The sequence below is a fragment of the Pteronotus mesoamericanus genome, unplaced genomic scaffold (genome assembly GCF_021234165.1).
Source record: "Pteronotus mesoamericanus isolate MK-2021 breed Mesoamerican mustached bat unplaced genomic scaffold, CSHL_Meso_final scaffold_507, whole genome shotgun sequence".
NCBI lineage: Eukaryota > Metazoa > Chordata > Mammalia > Chiroptera > Mormoopidae > Pteronotus > Pteronotus mesoamericanus.
In genome coordinates this window covers 17,540,397-17,556,948 of record NW_026555319.1, presented here as the reverse complement: position 1 = coordinate 17,556,948, position 16,552 = coordinate 17,540,397, and the positions used below count along the sequence as shown (strand labels likewise).

Below are 16,552 nucleotides of genomic sequence, written 5' to 3'. Positions count from 1 at the left end.
CTGTTGTGAATATTTTTATGAACTTATTAGAAATTATTAGCTTCTGCCTTAAATAAAGTCATACCCCACTACAAAATAGCATATCAAGCCATTAATTTTTTAACCACTTTATTAAAATATAATTCGCATATCATAAAATGCATCTATCTAAATGTACAGCTGAAACAGAAGCGTAGATACATAGAACAAACTGACAGCAGTTAGAAGGGAGGAGGGTTTTGGGGGACTGGGTAAAATAAGGTAAAAAGATTAATAAAAAAATATATGTACATACATATGTATGTATATATTTATGTATATATATGACACATAGACACGGGCAACAGTATGGTGATAGCCAGGGGGTAGGGGGAAGGGGAGGTGGAAGTGGGTTAAAGGGGAATAAATGGGGAAGGAGAGAGACTTTATTCTGGGCAATGAGTACACGATGCAGTGTGCAGATGATGTTTCATTGAGTCGTATGCTTGAAAGCATGGGGTTTTTCTTTTTTAAATATTTTATTGTTCATGCTATTACAGTGGTCCTATTTTTCCCCTTCGTGTTTTATTAATCAATGTTACCCCAACAAATTCAATAATAAATAAATAAATAGTAAATAAGAAAGCGTATAGTTCAGTGTATTTTAGAATAGTCACAATTGTGCAACATTACCACAATCTAATTTTAGATATTAACATTAATTTATTGATTGGCATTGTTACTTGAATCTTTCCCTGTCTATCTCTGTGTTGATTTGACATTCTAGATGACAACTATCTCTATGTAGGATTATATATAGGTTTAAAACACTGTTTTAGAAGTAAATCAACAAATTTAAATGTTTTTAATAAATTACATAAGAAACACCTACCTATGATATTGTTATGAAAATGCAAGCAATGCTTTTGGTCTATTTGGAGTTAAATATAATACTCTCCAAACACAACCCATCTCTCCCATATACTCCCATTAACTTTCAGAATAACTGTTAGTTTAAAACTTACATTAAAGTAATTTTTTGTAGTCATTTGTTTACCTGTATGAACATACAGATATTTCTACATAGTGCAATCTTACTTTATGTATTGTTCCATGACTGGCTTTAATAGAAAGTTTCTTTTGGAGGTCTTTGCCTATTTGCACATATAGATATTCCTCCCTCTTATTAATAGTCACACATTATTACACAAAATCATTTACTGTAGTTTGACCATTGTTCAACTGAGAAACTTTCACATTGTTTTCAATTATTTGCTATTATCGACAATACTTGACTGACATAAATGTATATTCACCTTTTGGCACATTAGATAGTTTTATTTTCTTTAATGATTAAGTCCTATAAATAAAATCCTGGGCCAGGAGGTATGAAGGTTTACTTTTCTGATAAAATTGAAAAATGTGTGTTCCAAAAAGATTCACCAATTTTTCTTCTCATCATCACTGTATGAAAGTTCCTATTTAATCACATCCTTAATTACAGGATATATTATAAATCTAAAGTAATACTTGTCAATTTGATGACTGGAAAATGATTTTATTTTTTTAATTTGTGTTTCTCCAGTTATTACTGAGATTCTATGTACTTGCATATCACTGCTCTGTTGTATTCCATAAATGTTTGCATTTGTGTTTCCATTTTTATTTGTTTTATCTCACTGTTTAATAATAACCAACTTCCCAGACAATATTTCCTCTTATGTATTATCCATAGAATATGACAGATACCTCTTATTGCTCTTCTATCATGAAATTAAAGTTTTACCAGCCTAAGTTTTGTTTCAAGATTTTTTTAAATTTCCCTTTTGATTTCATCTTTCACTCATTGGTTGTTCAAGGGTGTATGGTTTGATTCCCGCATATTTGTGAATTTTCCAGTCTTATTCCTGTTCATTTCTAGTTTCATGCCTTTGTGGTTGGAAAAGATACTTGGTATAATTTAAATATTTTTTAACTTGCTGAAACTTGTTTTGTGACCCAACATATGACCTGTCCTACAGAATGTTCCATGCATGCTTTAAGAGTGTTCATTCTGCTGCTGTTGGATAGAATGTTTCTGTACATGCCTGTTAAGTCCATTTTGTCTAAAGTGTTACTCAAGTCCAATATCCTAATTGATTTCTGATTTGGATGACCTATCCATTGTTGAAAGTGGGGTGTAGAGTTCTTTATTATTATTGTATTTTTGTCTATTACCCCTTCAGATCTGTTAGTATTTACTTAATATATTTAGGTCTTCCAATGTCTGGTGCATATATATTTACCATCTTATATCCTCTTAATGAATTGACCCCTTTATTATTATATAATGACCTTCTTTGCTTCTTGTTACAGCTTTTGACTTAACATCTATTTAGCTTATACAAATATAGCTACCCTGCTCTCTTTTGGTTCCAGTTTACTTGGAATATATTTTTCATCCCTTCACTTTGAGCCTATATGTGTCTTTCAACTTGAAGTTAATCTCTTACAGGCAACATATAGATGGGTCTTGTATTTTTAAAAAATATTTTATTTATTTATTATTAGAGGGAGAAAGAGAGGGAGAGAAACACCGACGTGTAAGAGATACATTGATCAGTTGTCTCTCATGCATCCCCCACTGGGGACCTTGCCCGCAACCCAGGCATGTGCCCTGACTGGGAATTGAACCAGAGACCTTTTGGTTCACGGCCTGGCACTCAATCCACTGAGCCACACCAGCCAGGACATCGCCTGTGCTCCTGAAGGCCCACCTTGAGCAAAGCAACAAACTTCCCTGAACCTTCATTTTCATCTGAAAAAAGAGATAGAAGTGTTTAACTCACAGATTCAAATGGGATAAATTTATAATATTTCTTAATCTTAATAAGTAGGTGCTCATAGATTTTGGTTTCCTCACTTGTCGACACCCCACCCCATTCAGGGTCTTCAGAACTGAAGGAGAAACGGCGTATCCCTGTTGGAAGGCTGCCACGGGAAATTACATGGCAGAGGAGAGACGGTTAGCCCTTAGCCCAAAAACACCAAGGTCTTAATCTTAGGTAAATCCCTAAATCTCTGAACCTTGATTCCTTCCAAATACCATGCAGACTTCATGGAACTGCTGTAAGGATTAGGTGACGTCAGGTGCCACTGCCTAAAGGGCCTGGCCCAGAGAAGATGCCCGATAAATGTTAGCGTTTTGTCTTTCTTCACTCCACCCCATCTGCAAAAATTTGGCCTGTGCGACTGTCATTAGGGCCACTCATATATGATACATAGTAAGTGCCAAACATAAAATCAAATCAAATGCAAGCTGGCAAAGTGTCAGGCCTTGGGCCTCCAGGCGGGGTGAGGTCAGAATTCAGCGGGTGGGCCCGGATGTTCAGCAGAATGGGGTTATTCTGTGCTTGGGCATCGTAATGCACCTCTGCCATACCTATGTACCTTTCGTTTTAGAAAAGACTTTTGGTCCTGAGTCATCGCTAAAAAAAAAATCTCAAAATAGGGCCTGGGAAATAGGTCTTTTCAGTTCTACTTGCCTTAGTAATGAAATGAAGCCTATTTGGAAATTAATTCTAACTAGTTGTTTGCAAAGTGTGCTCCCCTGACCAGCAGCATCAAAATGGTCTGGGAACTTGTTAGAAATGCAAATTCTCAGGCCCTACTGCAGACCTACTGATTTGAAAACCCTGAAGGTGAATTTCAGCAACCTGTGTTTTAATAGAGCTGTAGCTTGCAAACCACCACTCTAAGCCCTTTGATTCTGAAATGTGTGTGTATGTGCTGCCAGCACGCATGTGTGAAGAAGGTCCCTTTATCAGTTGAACGTTTGCCACCAGTTCTCCAGGCACGGGATGAATCGCGTCAGACCACCTATTCTTTGAGTTGCTCATAAGACTGCAAACACGGGCTGTGTCAGGGATGCACTGCGGGGGCAGACTGAACGGCACTCACCTGCATCGTCTGGAGCCAGTCAAACAACGCTGTCCGATGAACCTCACCCACCCCTCCCTAATCCTGTCCCCACCAACCCAGCAAGGCACTGGTACCTCATTCAAACAGTTTCATTTACCTAAATCCAAACTGAAGGTTAGAAGGAGTTTTCTTAGAGATGGGATGGTGTTAAGAAACCCCTCTTCTCCAACTAAGTACATATGTGTTTTTCTCCCAGGGTTTGCTTTTGTGACACAGAACAGGCTGCAGCACATCTTTCAGGAAGTGGTGACTTCACCACCAGCAAAGAGTGGGTTCTAGTGAGTTCGAAAGGGAGAAGTTTCTCTAAGTGAACACCAGTGCCTGGCTCAGCAGCACAGAACATGCCAAAGGCCTCAGGACCCGCTTTATTTTGCTGGGTAGGAGGCCTGTCTTTTCCTTTTGAGAGTCATCCATATTTAAAGAGGCTTGTTTTGCTTGATAGGGCACGATTTCTTTTTTCAGCTCTATAAACTGTGCATTAATAAACAATCACTCTGCCCCACAACACCCATCTTCCATTGGAAGAAAAGAATTGCTCTTCCTTGTACCCTGAAATTATTCTGGTACAGTTGATTGGTTCCTGGTCCCTGGTTACCCATGTGGCTCAGTCTATTCTAACAGGCTATTATACAATGAAGGTAGAGCTACTCACCTTGTGTTTACTAGTGATTTTGAAATCAAAATTATTTCCAAGCTCCTACATTTTTTTCACATTGTTATATTCTACTCTTAACTTTCTTGGCTCCTGCTTTCTAATCCATATGTTACACCAACAAAACTCACCACAGACATGCACATTTGTCCAGAATCTCTAGAGAACAGGAAACCTGGATGTTATGGTTTTTAATGTGTTTATTTTTATCAAAGTACAAGAATAAATTTTAATTATGGGACTAAATGCAGCCTAATACAACATCTGTAGGTCACCTTTCATGTATGTATCTCCTATCCCCTTGGCCAAGCGACCTCATCACACCCAGAGGAGGTAGGGAGATACTATAAGCACCAAGGTTCCCATTTTTCAAAGAGAAAAATACACAGTTGAGACAACATAATTTACCACAATATACACAATGAATCATTGGCAAAACCAGACACAGAACCCAGGACGAACTAGGTACTTTGTGCCCACTCCATCCCTCAGCATCAACCCTCTCCCTTTATCCTCTCAAAACTTGAAACTGCCACCAACTCCACACAAAACTCAATACACTGAGCAATGCTAGCCATGTGAAATTCTCTACTTTTCCGCCTTCTCTTCCTAGCTTAAGAGGACTATAAGGGCACATCAAACAGTGATCTCTGGGTTTCCTTCCATAGAACAAGCCACTCCTTCACCTGTGGAGCCATAACCCCTCTAAGCTCCGCAGAGCCTCAGGTCCCAGCTCTTTGCTAAACGAGCCTGAAACCAGCCAATGCGACCATCATGACTGTTTGTTTACTTTAATGAGATTATATTACAATATAATTAAGATTTCACAGGTGGAATTGAAAGAATTATATTTAACTCATTGAATTTAAGTTAAATTTTAAAAATTTCTCTCTAGGAAACAAACAGGTTCAACAAGAAATACACTCCACTCAGCTAAAAGTGTTGAGCACTCCCAACAGAACAGAAACCACGTGCCCCAACCTTGCTCAGCGAATGTTCACCAGTCCAGACAACTGACAGGGGTAAGGGCTGTGGTCACGTGAATTCATGGGGAGGAGGATCTCAGGCTAATTGTTTCAATATTTCAGGAGAGCATGGCTGCTTTGTGATGACAGAATCCCCAAGAGGCACGCTTCCTGTGCCTCTTGTGACACATGTGACACAGAGTCAACTTCTGAGCCCATATGTCAACATCCACACCAGGAAGAAGAGTGGCCTATGGAAAATGCACGACAGTCACCACGGTGTGTGCTTCGTGCAGCCACAGAAGAGGTTAACCGAAAATAAAGCATGTGTTTATAAATAATGCCCATGTTATTCATTCAGTCCACAAACATTGCTGAGTGGCCAACACAGTCCAGGCACGGCGAATGCCAAAATGAGTGAAATCTCCAACATGAGGAACCCCTGCTGGACATTTTTAAGACGCTCAGAAAATCCTAGTGACTCAAGATTATCTTTTTCCCCTCACTGGCCTTGAGATTGAGATTTGTTGACAGTTTGCTCAGTATTATTAATCTTGACCAACTAACTACTTTTCAAAGATTGCCTTGTAGCTGGTTTGTTGTCTTTTCTCTGACCTTCCAAAATAGCAACAACAACAACAAAAATGCCTGTCTCATAATAGCAATATTTCCATTTGGCTTTGCGCTGCTTTGGGGTAAGCACTGCTCTCAGGTCCCTCTTCTTTCCTTCAAAGAGCAAACACCCAGATAGGGACCCCATCAAGCACCCATCCTCAGCTCCAATGGGTTTATCAATTTATCAGATTGATTTTTTTGTGCCAAGAAAAATTTGATAGGGATGTGATGAGGAGAGAATTTTTTTTTTTAAAGTTGAGGAGGACAAGATAGGGCAAGTGGCAGGAACAAGTGGCAGTTCTGAAAAATGACATTCAAAGGTTACAAACAATGTTGATGTACTGAATCTACCTGAGACAAACGTGCATCAGACGTCCTAGGGCTTCCGTTTCTTTGTCTGATTTTTCATGAATGAGTGGACTTTTCTTCTGTGTCTCTGATATGTATACCTGACTATATCACACTGGCCTCAAATATATAAGTTAACAACAAATTAATCACTTTTATCCAGCTATCCTATAATTACATATGTGCACATTTGTCAACTGGTCAAAATTTACAACTAGTTGGTTTCCCTTCAGCACCGCAGAAAGGGACGGAAGGGAGGCAAAGTAAATAGCCCGGCCTTTATGAGAACAGTCTGCGGCAGAGGGCAGGGCTCAGGCAAAATACGCGTGGCAGAAGACGGCCACGGTCAACAGGATGATGCCGTTGATGTTCACTACCGTCCTCCACAAAGGCTTCTCGGAGGTGTCTGTCATCATCAGCTTCATGGCTGCCTCCTCTTCCTTTGTCATCTTTGGGCCCTTCTGCTGGTCCAGGCCACAGAACAGGTCATAGGCCTTCCTGCAGCATCCTTTTTTCTCCTCAGGATATTCTGTGTTGGGGAAAAGGAATAAAAGAATTGTTGGATACAGAAGTGGACTAGAAGGAATTAGAAAATGTTTCCCCGGGGTAGAGGGGAGAATGTCATATCATGGAACAGCTGCCATCCTGCAGACCCTTCCCAATTTTCTTATTCAGAGGAATGGAAAAGGTAAAAAATGTTTGAGTCAACTTGGTTAATTATAAGATGATGTTAATGGGTGGATTCTACCTCCTTATGATCAGCTAGCCTACATTTCATCCCTATCAGACCAAACGCAAACATGTTTTCGTTTAGAACCATTAGAAGCAAACAGGGAACAATAGTTTACGGCAGACAGATGTTAACAATGGGCTGAGCACTGTAACACCTCTGAAACATATGAACATATCTGTTTGCTACATCGCTAAAAGGCAATGAGAATCTCATCACTCAGGAGTTCATTGGTCACACCTGGAACTCCTTGCTTTGCAATAGATCCAGCAGTGCAGTAAGAATCAGTCTGAACAGGGCAGCAGTGATAACACTCCCAGGGCTTAAGACGTGATGGTGCCCATCAATGCTGCTGAATCCGATCATCCAACTGGCCTGCCATTCGGAGTGGATGCCCACCACGGGGACTCATTCTCCCCTCTGCCCAGGTATGGCATTGGAGATAGACCAGAGTTGGAAAACCAGGTCTGTAACTCACTAGATACCAACTGAAGCCCACTGTGCTCTCAGCACCACAGTCAAGGATCACGGCTCTCCACTCTCCCATTTTTAGGCCACAGAATTTTAGAATTGGAAAGAACCTTTGTAGTGATCAAGCACATACGTGCATCAGAACTGGGACCAAAACCTGCTTTAGTGATCTTGTTAATTCACCTCTCATTTTCTGTATCTGTAAAACTGGATAAATAATGCCTTCTTCATTATAAGATTGAGTGAGAGACCACCCTGGACAAAGTAGGTGTCAAGAAGTGTTGACACCTCTCTTTTCACTCTCACACACATAAGAGATAGACAAGCCTCCTTGTACCTCTGTACTTTTATTGACTTCACCAAAATAGGAGAATGGTGATGGCTCAAATGAGAAACTCATGCTTGTTTGGGCCATTAAAATGTTGGAAGGACCCTGGCCAAGTTGCTCAGTTGGTTAGAGCATCCTCTCAATGCACCAGGGTTCCAGGTTTGATCCCCAGTCAGGGCACATACAGGAAGCAACCAGTGGATGCATGGAATGACAATCAAATCTCTCTCTCTCTCTCTCTCTCTCTCTTTCTCTCTCTCTCTCTCTCCCCAGCCCCCCACTCCCTTCTTCCCTCCCTCTCTTCCTCCCTTCCTCTAAAAATCAACTTTAAAAAATTTTAAAGTTGGGTGGCCTTGAGAAAGCTTCTATGTCTCATTTACTCATCTTTAAAATTGGAAGAATTATACTTGCATTATCTGCTTTGAAAGTATGATGTGGTGCCAAAATTAAGTACTAAAGTATTCATAATTAGAATACATTATGGTCGCATTGTTATCTGTCATGATGATGGTGGCAGCGGCCACGATGTAGCGGTGAATTCTCACACTGCTGTTTCTTGGAGAATGACGGGGGGCCACCACTGTCTATTAAAGCCCTCTAGGATCTTAGTTTATTGTACTGTAAGGGCAGGGTGTTCAGTATGATTTCACCATGAGTTCATCCAGAAACAACAGAGTTCAACTTCTGCCATGAACCCCAGAAGTCACTAAGCTAATTCTCTAGCCAGTGTGGGAGTCCCCTCTAGGCATCCCTGATAGATGCAGCTTGTTGCTCACCTCTTCTGAAACAAACCCAGAAAACCTTTCCTGAGTTGCAATCATAATGGTATAATTATAGCCAATTCTATTGCAGAGCATTATTTCCTTCAATATTTCTAACAGTGCTATGAAGTATAGGCTATCATTTAGAATACTTTTAAGTGATGAGCCTCAGCTTTAGAAAAATGAAATAATTTGCACAGGGTAGTAAGTAGAGAAGTTAGGATTCAATCCAAGTTCTTCCTGAATCCAAATCCCACACTCTGTCTCTACACTATCCTGCCTCTTTACTTTGAGTTAAAATGGGATGGGTTCTTTCCAGCCATGCCTCAGTGCTGGTGGGAGTGGTGGGGAACCACAACCTAATCTCTTCTTCCACATTAAAACATTCAAAATATTCTATGCATTACCCTTTAAAATCTATGATATTCTTACTCAACGTGGGGTCATGTCTGGAGGTGGGGGACGCGGGGGGGCATGCTCATTCTGGCCCGCTCCCCTGAAGCAGGCCACTGCTGCCTTTTTCAATACCCGGGTCAGCTGCCTGTGGCTCCAGGCAAAGCCTCTGTTTCAGAGCATCAATTTACATGTCTTTAAAATGGGGTGATAAGACCAAATTAATTAGGGCCCTTTCCAGAGCTAGGATTCTGTGAAGTTCCTGGTGGCCAGATTCAGAACTTGTTCTGCTGTATCTGCTCTCCCTTCAGATGGAGTGATGAGACCTTCTGCCCAACATCAGGGAGAGAACATACAACCTTGAGCTCCCACATCACCATACACCACACATCTCCACAACCATCCTCCAAGTAGAAGAGGAAAGTTGCAACACAGAAGTTGAGGAAAGCATGTCTCTATGATCAGGATAAATCTCTGAGCACTGACTAGGGATTCTCTCACTAGACTTCCAGGGAAATTTGATTTTCTAAGTCTGATGTGGTAAGCCAGTAAGATAGAAGATCCCTGAGCCTCTATCCCATTCTCCTGATGGCATCAGGACTAGCCATAGCTTTGATTCTACCTGCTTTCAGCTCACAGGCTCTGTCAGAAGAGCTCTGACTCTTCCCTTGCCCTTGGCCATGTCCCAAATCAAGTAACGGTGGCAAATTCCTCACCCACCCTTGATCACGGAGCACTGTAAACTATGAAGGGTGAGGGAGCTGGAATGATTCTGTACTTCCCTCCTCCCTTTGACCAACCTTCAGAGTGAATACCCCAAAACCCATTTATTCGTCTCACACACAGCCTACCCGGCTCGCTACTGCCCCTAGGAGAGAGATCTGAGCTTTGACGAAGGCACTTAGTGAAGCCTTCAGTAAAATGGTCTTGCTGTGGTAGGAGTTAACTTTTTAAGGCTAGGGAATAGCCTCTGAGTCATGAGTCACCTATTTCAAGGGCCTCATCTTGGGTTTCATGGATGCTTTCCTCTTCTGCATCTAGGTCGATACGCTCCTCTTTGCTGTTGCGCAGGGTCCAACACAGGCGGTAGAGCTGTGGAAAAAACAGAACAGGCTAGCAGAAGGATCCAAACCGTGTCTCGGGCCAAGAAGTTGGGAGAACAAAGAGATATGCATCAAGAAAGAAAAAGGAATGTGGCCTCTCAGCACCAATAAGAACATACATAACAATTCAGGTCCATAGCATTTTATCTAAAAATGTCAGGAACTTAGATGTAAACCATACACCTGGAAACACTAGGCCGTATGACATATGTGTATTCTGAGGCTAAGAGGCTGCCTTGACTACAGAAATGTTTTGAATGAATGAACTCTTGCTTCGTAAGACAAATGAATTTGTTCCTTTTAGCACCAGCTCTGGGAAACAAAGCAAGACACCCATCTGTCCAGACCAGCAGCATAAGATGGCATTTTTGTGCTATGGGTTTGTCATATTATGGGGAGAGAGTTTATAGAATCATGAGCCATTTACAACAGGAAAGGACTGGAGGCCACAGTCTCTGTTGACGTGAAACCTGAAACTTGAAGTCTGAAAATCAGTGCAGCCTGTTCATCCCAACCACGCCCTCTTTGGTGACCACCTTGCTTTCTCTACAGCAAGAGGAAGCATGAAGCCTAAATGTGTTTGGGGCTGCGATACTTCCAAAGACAGAGATGTCGGGAAGAATTAATACAACAGAAGGCTTGTGATAGATTCAGTAAATAAACATGGTGGTTCTGCTGCTATAAAAGCAATTTTTCTTTGACATTAAGTTTGCTCACAGCTTGGAACATTTGACCATGAGGTTGAGGATCTCCTATGGATTTCTTGAGTCCCTGTATCTATGTAAGTGCGATGGGTTAAGAAAACCCTTTGTCTTTCTCTATGGAAAATTTGATCCTGGGTTAACCCTCTATCTCTGTTTCTTGGAAACCTGAAAAAGGTAGAACGCCAGGTGTATTGAGTTACCAGACTATATTGCTTGTGGGAGAGCAGGGGAAGCCTCTAATTGGTCATCTTCACCTGCAGTGGGAGGGCTGTGAATATACCCTAATCCAAGGGCGACATCTAGAGCTGAAGAAGAGTACTTGTCATTTTTGAAGTCTTGAATCAGTCATCAATATTGTTTGAGATTTCTTGAGTTCTATGGGCCACTATTTAGAGGCTTAAATAGGGGAAACCAAAGGGTAAATCATACTGCAGATTTCCCTGAGTGTGGTGATTTTTGTAACTAGGTACACCTCTTGCTGGGACCCCTGGAAGTTCTGACCGTGGAAGTGTTACAAGAACTCTAAGTCCCTACTTGGGACATGAGCACCTCAGCCAGGGCAGCCGCTGTGCTGCCCATGCGATCTCACGCCCTTGCACCTGAGCTGTCACCTGGGAACATAACTCAGAGACTAGCCCCTGGATGGAGATATAGAGTGCTCGAGGACCCCTGCTGAAGACACATGATTGAGACTGCCCTGCTGTCACGCCGAGCTTCCTATCCTGTGTCCTTCTACAGGACACCATGGCAAGGATGGGCTATTTCGTCACGTGACTGTGAGGTGTCTAGTTGAGCTGGGGGCAACCAAGGTGGGCATTGCAGCGTGAATGTGGAACAAGGGCAGGACAGGTCTCCCAAGGGGATACTCACATGCTTATCTTCAATGGGCTTGGTGAAGAGGGAGATGCCCAAGATGATGATGACAGAAATGACAAAGAGGATGATGGCAAAGTACAGGTAGTGCACACCACAGATAATCGTGGGGCAGTTGCTAGGTTCCATGCAGCTCCCGGTTCCGTAAGCAAACTCGGCGATCATACGGGACACCCCAATCAGAAATCCTATGATCAGTCCCCAAAAGGCTCCCTGTGGAAGAAAGCCTTGGGTTACCAAATGCTGAACACACAAAACAGCTGCGCACTCCTGAAGGACAGAGGCAAAAGAATAAAGGTGAGAGAAATGATAACCGCAGACCACCTGAAGCCAGAACACTGGAATGGCAAGGAGTGTTGTGTCGGGCCTTGGGTGGGCATCATGCTTGTCATGTTTAGTGATGTGATTTTATCCAGTCATAAGACAAGGATTCACATTATAATGGAGTAAAGTGTCTAATAACTGGGTTATTAGAATATCAATCCAAAGCCTTACTTCCAAAAATTCCCTTTAACTTTAAAAATAATTTGAATCTCTCTAGCTGTAGCTACTGTTATCGTTTTCTCCAGATTTAGACACATTTAAATGTAAAGTAATTGTGAAATAGTTTGTATTCCTCAAAGACATGGAAAAAGCAATTGGGTCTTTTGAGGATAGAGGAGATAGAAACTTTTATATAAGATCCTTTTATAAATTCAAAGTCATGTTTTTAACTTGAGAATATAAAATTATTCTATGTGCTTTTACATTAAATTTAGAGTTTGCATATTATAAATATGGAAACTTTTAAGAGACTAGAAATATTGAGGGTGATTTTTCAGGGGTTTTTTTTAACCCGTTCTTTCCACCCATGTCCTTCCTTCCCTTCCTTCCTTCCTTCCTTCCTTCCTTCTTCCTTCCTTCCTTCCTTCCTTCCTCTCTTTCCCTTTCTTATGAGCCTTCACCTGCAAGACCAGATCTGAATCTAGAGGCCACATTTTAAAGGGCAAGTGGCAAAGTAGTGTGAGCACGTAGAAGGGTGGCCAAAAAGAGCATTTATGATTTTGTCAGGTGTTGATCTGAATAGCCCTTCATTAGCCATCGGTAGCCATACACTTTGTATTCCAGGTGCACTAAATTACCAGCTACTCTTTAAATGTGTCATGTATGTTCCTGTCCCAGGTCTTTGCACAGGTCATACCCTCTACCTAGGAGAGTAAGGCTCTTCCCTTCCCGGTAACCTCATCCTAACCTGAGTGTCCCCTCTCCTCTGCAGACAGAACTGGGTGGGCACACCCTCCTTGCCGTGGCTGCCGCACTGTGGACACACCTCCAGCAGGCACTGAGCACCCTGCTGCGTAACCACACAGTCCCTTCTCAGCCTCCTCATCTGGACTGTGTGCTCGCCCCGGGAAGGAACCCATGTTCTCTCCCTTTGTGTTGCTAGTGCCTAGCCCCGTGTCTGACATCAGGAAATGCCTGCTAGACGAATAAATGAACAAGGAAAAAGGAAAAGATGTTTCCCATTTATCCCCCATACATTTATTTGGTCATATAAATGATTTCTTGAGTTTGTTTTGTGTGAACAGTAGCAATAAAACTTGCTAAGGCTTTCTTTCTTTTCTGGCACTTGGTGTCTCCTATTACTTTAGTCTTCATTCTCAGGAGGTGCTTGAAAAATCTGGGAGCCTTGGACATTTCCCTCAAAATTTGGAGTCACCCCGCAGCAGACACAGAGCCTGGCCAGTCCTGAGGGTCGCTCACAGCCTCTGCGTGCTGCTCTCTGGAGATTCTAGGTCAGGGTTCTTCACCCTCATCTCTGGACACTTGGGCTGGATAACTCATTGCTGGGCTGGGGGGCTGTCTTGCATATTAGAGAATGTTTAGCAGCATCCCTGAGCTGCACCCACTAAATGCCAGTCATATTCCCCAAATTATAGTAGTCAAAAATGTGCCCAGGCATTGCCCTGTGTCCTCTGGGGAGGGCAGAATCACCCCCCGCCTTGAGGACATTTACATTCTATCCCAATCCTTAGCCTTATTTTTTTCAAAGCCCTGGTCCATTGCTGAATTGAATCTGCTCGTGGCCCACCACAGTACCCAGCTAAGCTTCTAGCCACATGCTCCTAACTTGTCTTTTAGAAATCTCCCAGTGAACGAGGCTTTGCCAATCCCTAAGGAAACTCACCCCATTGTGTGCCCATTTCCCTAACTTGCCAAGGTCACTTTCAGGTCCAATTCTGATCTCCCAGGGGTCTTTATCTGTTCACCCAGTTTTGTGTCCCAGGCAAGTCTGGACTATCTCCCTAATAGCAAATGTCGAATAAAGAGAGACACATGTGGTGATTTATGCCCCCCAAAGCGGGGTCACTCCAGTGAGGTATTTCCCTGATGTGTGTTTGTTTCAGACCTACTGAGAGAAAGGGGTTGTCTCCAACCAAACATGGGTCACCATTTGCGTTGTTTCACAATGAGCCACACAGTCAGCACCCCCGTGGCTCCCCTGCCCTCCCCAAGCACGTCGATGGTCGGATGCAGAGACAGCTGAGCAACACTCCAATCAGCAGCCGTGTCTGAAGGAATCATTTTCACGGTGCTTCAGAACCTACAAAGTACCCCACTGGTGACCCAAACTCTTTAGCCTGGCTTTCGAAGGGGCCATGCCTCATCTAAACTTAACCTGCCTCTCCGACTATGTCTTCGATTATCCACACACACTAACTCCCTCTCCTGCCAGGTGAGATGCCTGACAAGTTTCTCACCCTCTGCCCTGTCCTCCTGCCTCCACCTCCAAGTCCTGGGTAGTGTTGTTCTCTCTGCCTTGAATGCCTTCTCCTCCCTCTCAGTCTCAGCTCATGTTGGAGTAGCCTTTCTAGGAATCCCTCCGTACTAATTTTTTGTGCCACCTTTTACCCCTCGACTGTTATGTTATTTTGCATATAAAGTGCTCGAGCACCCTCACTGGGCTCTGGTAAGTGCTGGCCGGGAAGCTGAGCTCACTGCAGAACCATGGGAGGCGGCCTGTGCAAGGACTTCCTCTGCAGCTGCTTGCCAGGAGCTACAGACTTCCCAGGGAGAGCTATGTCACTGGGGAAAAATCACCAAGATTGGATGGAAAATGTACATCATTAGTGGGAAGTTAGCTTGGAACCTGCAGTAAGGAAGAGAGGGGAGTCCAAGAGAATGTGAACCCCTGAGAATCCCATGGCCCCTGGAAACATCCCCATACACACCCTCAGCAGCCCATCCGTTCCAGCCTGAGATCCCTGGGAAACTGAATCCCTCCCGCAGGGAACAGGCAAGTCCAGGCAGGCACTTCTGTGCCAGAGTGAGCCTTTCTGGCTACACGCGAACGATACTTACCGGCTCGTTGACTCTCTTGCAGAAAATGGCGAGCAGGAAGACAGCGGCGATGGGCGGGCCCAAGTAACTCGTGATGGACTGGATGTAATCAAAGAGCTGCCCACTTTGTGCTGACTGTACAACGGGCACCCAGGCGATGCTGATGCCGATCAGTGCCAGGATGAACAATCTGAAATCAAAGCCCCAAAAGAGTGTCACTAGTTGGCCCTACATGAATAAAAATACATAGCTGTTTGTCTAATACATAAATAACTAGCATTATATATATATATAATATATATATATATATATATATATATATATATATAATGACCCCAGCAAGGAAATAGTTAGCAAATTCATTCTTGAGGCTTTTTTCTCCCATATTCTGCTTCCTTGGGAAAGGCACCTGTGCCTATGAGTAACTGGAATGCAGTTGACTTTCAATAGTAACCTAAACCAGTCACTACCGTAAGAGAATCCCACTTTGAGAGGCAGTAGAGTATAGGAACACAGATGTGAACTTTGGATCCAGGCAGTCCTGGATTCAAATTTTCATTTTCTCTCTGCGACATAGGACACCTTGCTTTACCTCTCAGAGTCTTGATTTCTGCATCTATAACCTGGGAACACTATGACTGATTCTTACAAGGTTGGAATAAGGACTAGCTATAGTAAAGCAAATAGTAGGCAAATAGGTTAGCAAGTAGTAAGCACTCAATACATAGCAAAGACTATATTATTTTCTTCACCTCTTTCCTCTTCTGCTGCTTCTTCATAGTAAAGTTAAAAATCATAAGCCAAGAAGAACTTATAAAGGAACAGTCTGGATGGAAAGGAACACTGCCAAGTATTTCTCTCTCTCCTCCAATTGAGTTTCATTTCAAACCCTGAAATGATTGGAGGGTTCCCTTACAAGTTCTCTTACTGGTACTCTTGATTTAATTAGAAAGAAGGCTGTGATTCCCATGCCTTGATTACCTGAATTTAAGGCAAAAGAAGTCTGAAAATAACCTTCAAGAAACACTGTTTTTGCTCACATATTTCTCACTCTGGAATGCCTTCCCCACCACACCCCACTTACCGAAACCTCACCCAGGATTGTGGACCCAGCTAAGGGACCCCCTCCCCCAGGAGCCTTCCCCAACTACTGCATGCTACACTCCTTGTTTCTCTGAACCCTTGATGGCTCGTACAGTCCCCACAGCAAAGTGTGGGATTATTTCCTGTAAGTGTGAGCTTATCTAGAGCAGGGACAAGCCCCAGGGTGGCAGTCATGGCACACACAAAAATGCAAGTTCACCATAGTCTCAGGGCCAAAGGTCCAGCTCTGAGCAAAGTAACAAAATGATTCTCTTCCCAGGTTGCAT

The 16,552-nt window shown here is 42.8% G+C and overlaps 1 protein-coding gene across 2 annotated transcripts in view; it reads right to left on the bottom strand.

Annotated features, from left to right (window-relative positions):
• Window positions 1-6,776: 6,776 nt before the first annotated feature.
• SLC5A1 (solute carrier family 5 member 1) overlaps window positions 6,777-16,552 on the bottom strand; it is a 54,656-nt gene continuing 44,880 nt past the window's right edge. For both annotated transcript variants that reach the window (XM_054593928.1, XM_054593927.1), the window contains exons 12-15: window positions 15,204-15,372; window positions 11,859-12,074; window positions 10,168-10,273; window positions 6,777-7,027 (exon numbers count right to left, since the gene is read on the bottom strand). In XM_054593928.1, coding sequence (XP_054449903.1) covers window positions 6,810-7,027; window positions 10,168-10,273; window positions 11,859-12,074; window positions 15,204-15,372 — 709 coding nt within the window. In that variant the 3' untranslated portion in view covers window positions 6,777-6,809. The remainder of the gene's footprint in view (window positions 7,028-10,167; window positions 10,274-11,858; window positions 12,075-15,203; window positions 15,373-16,552) is intronic.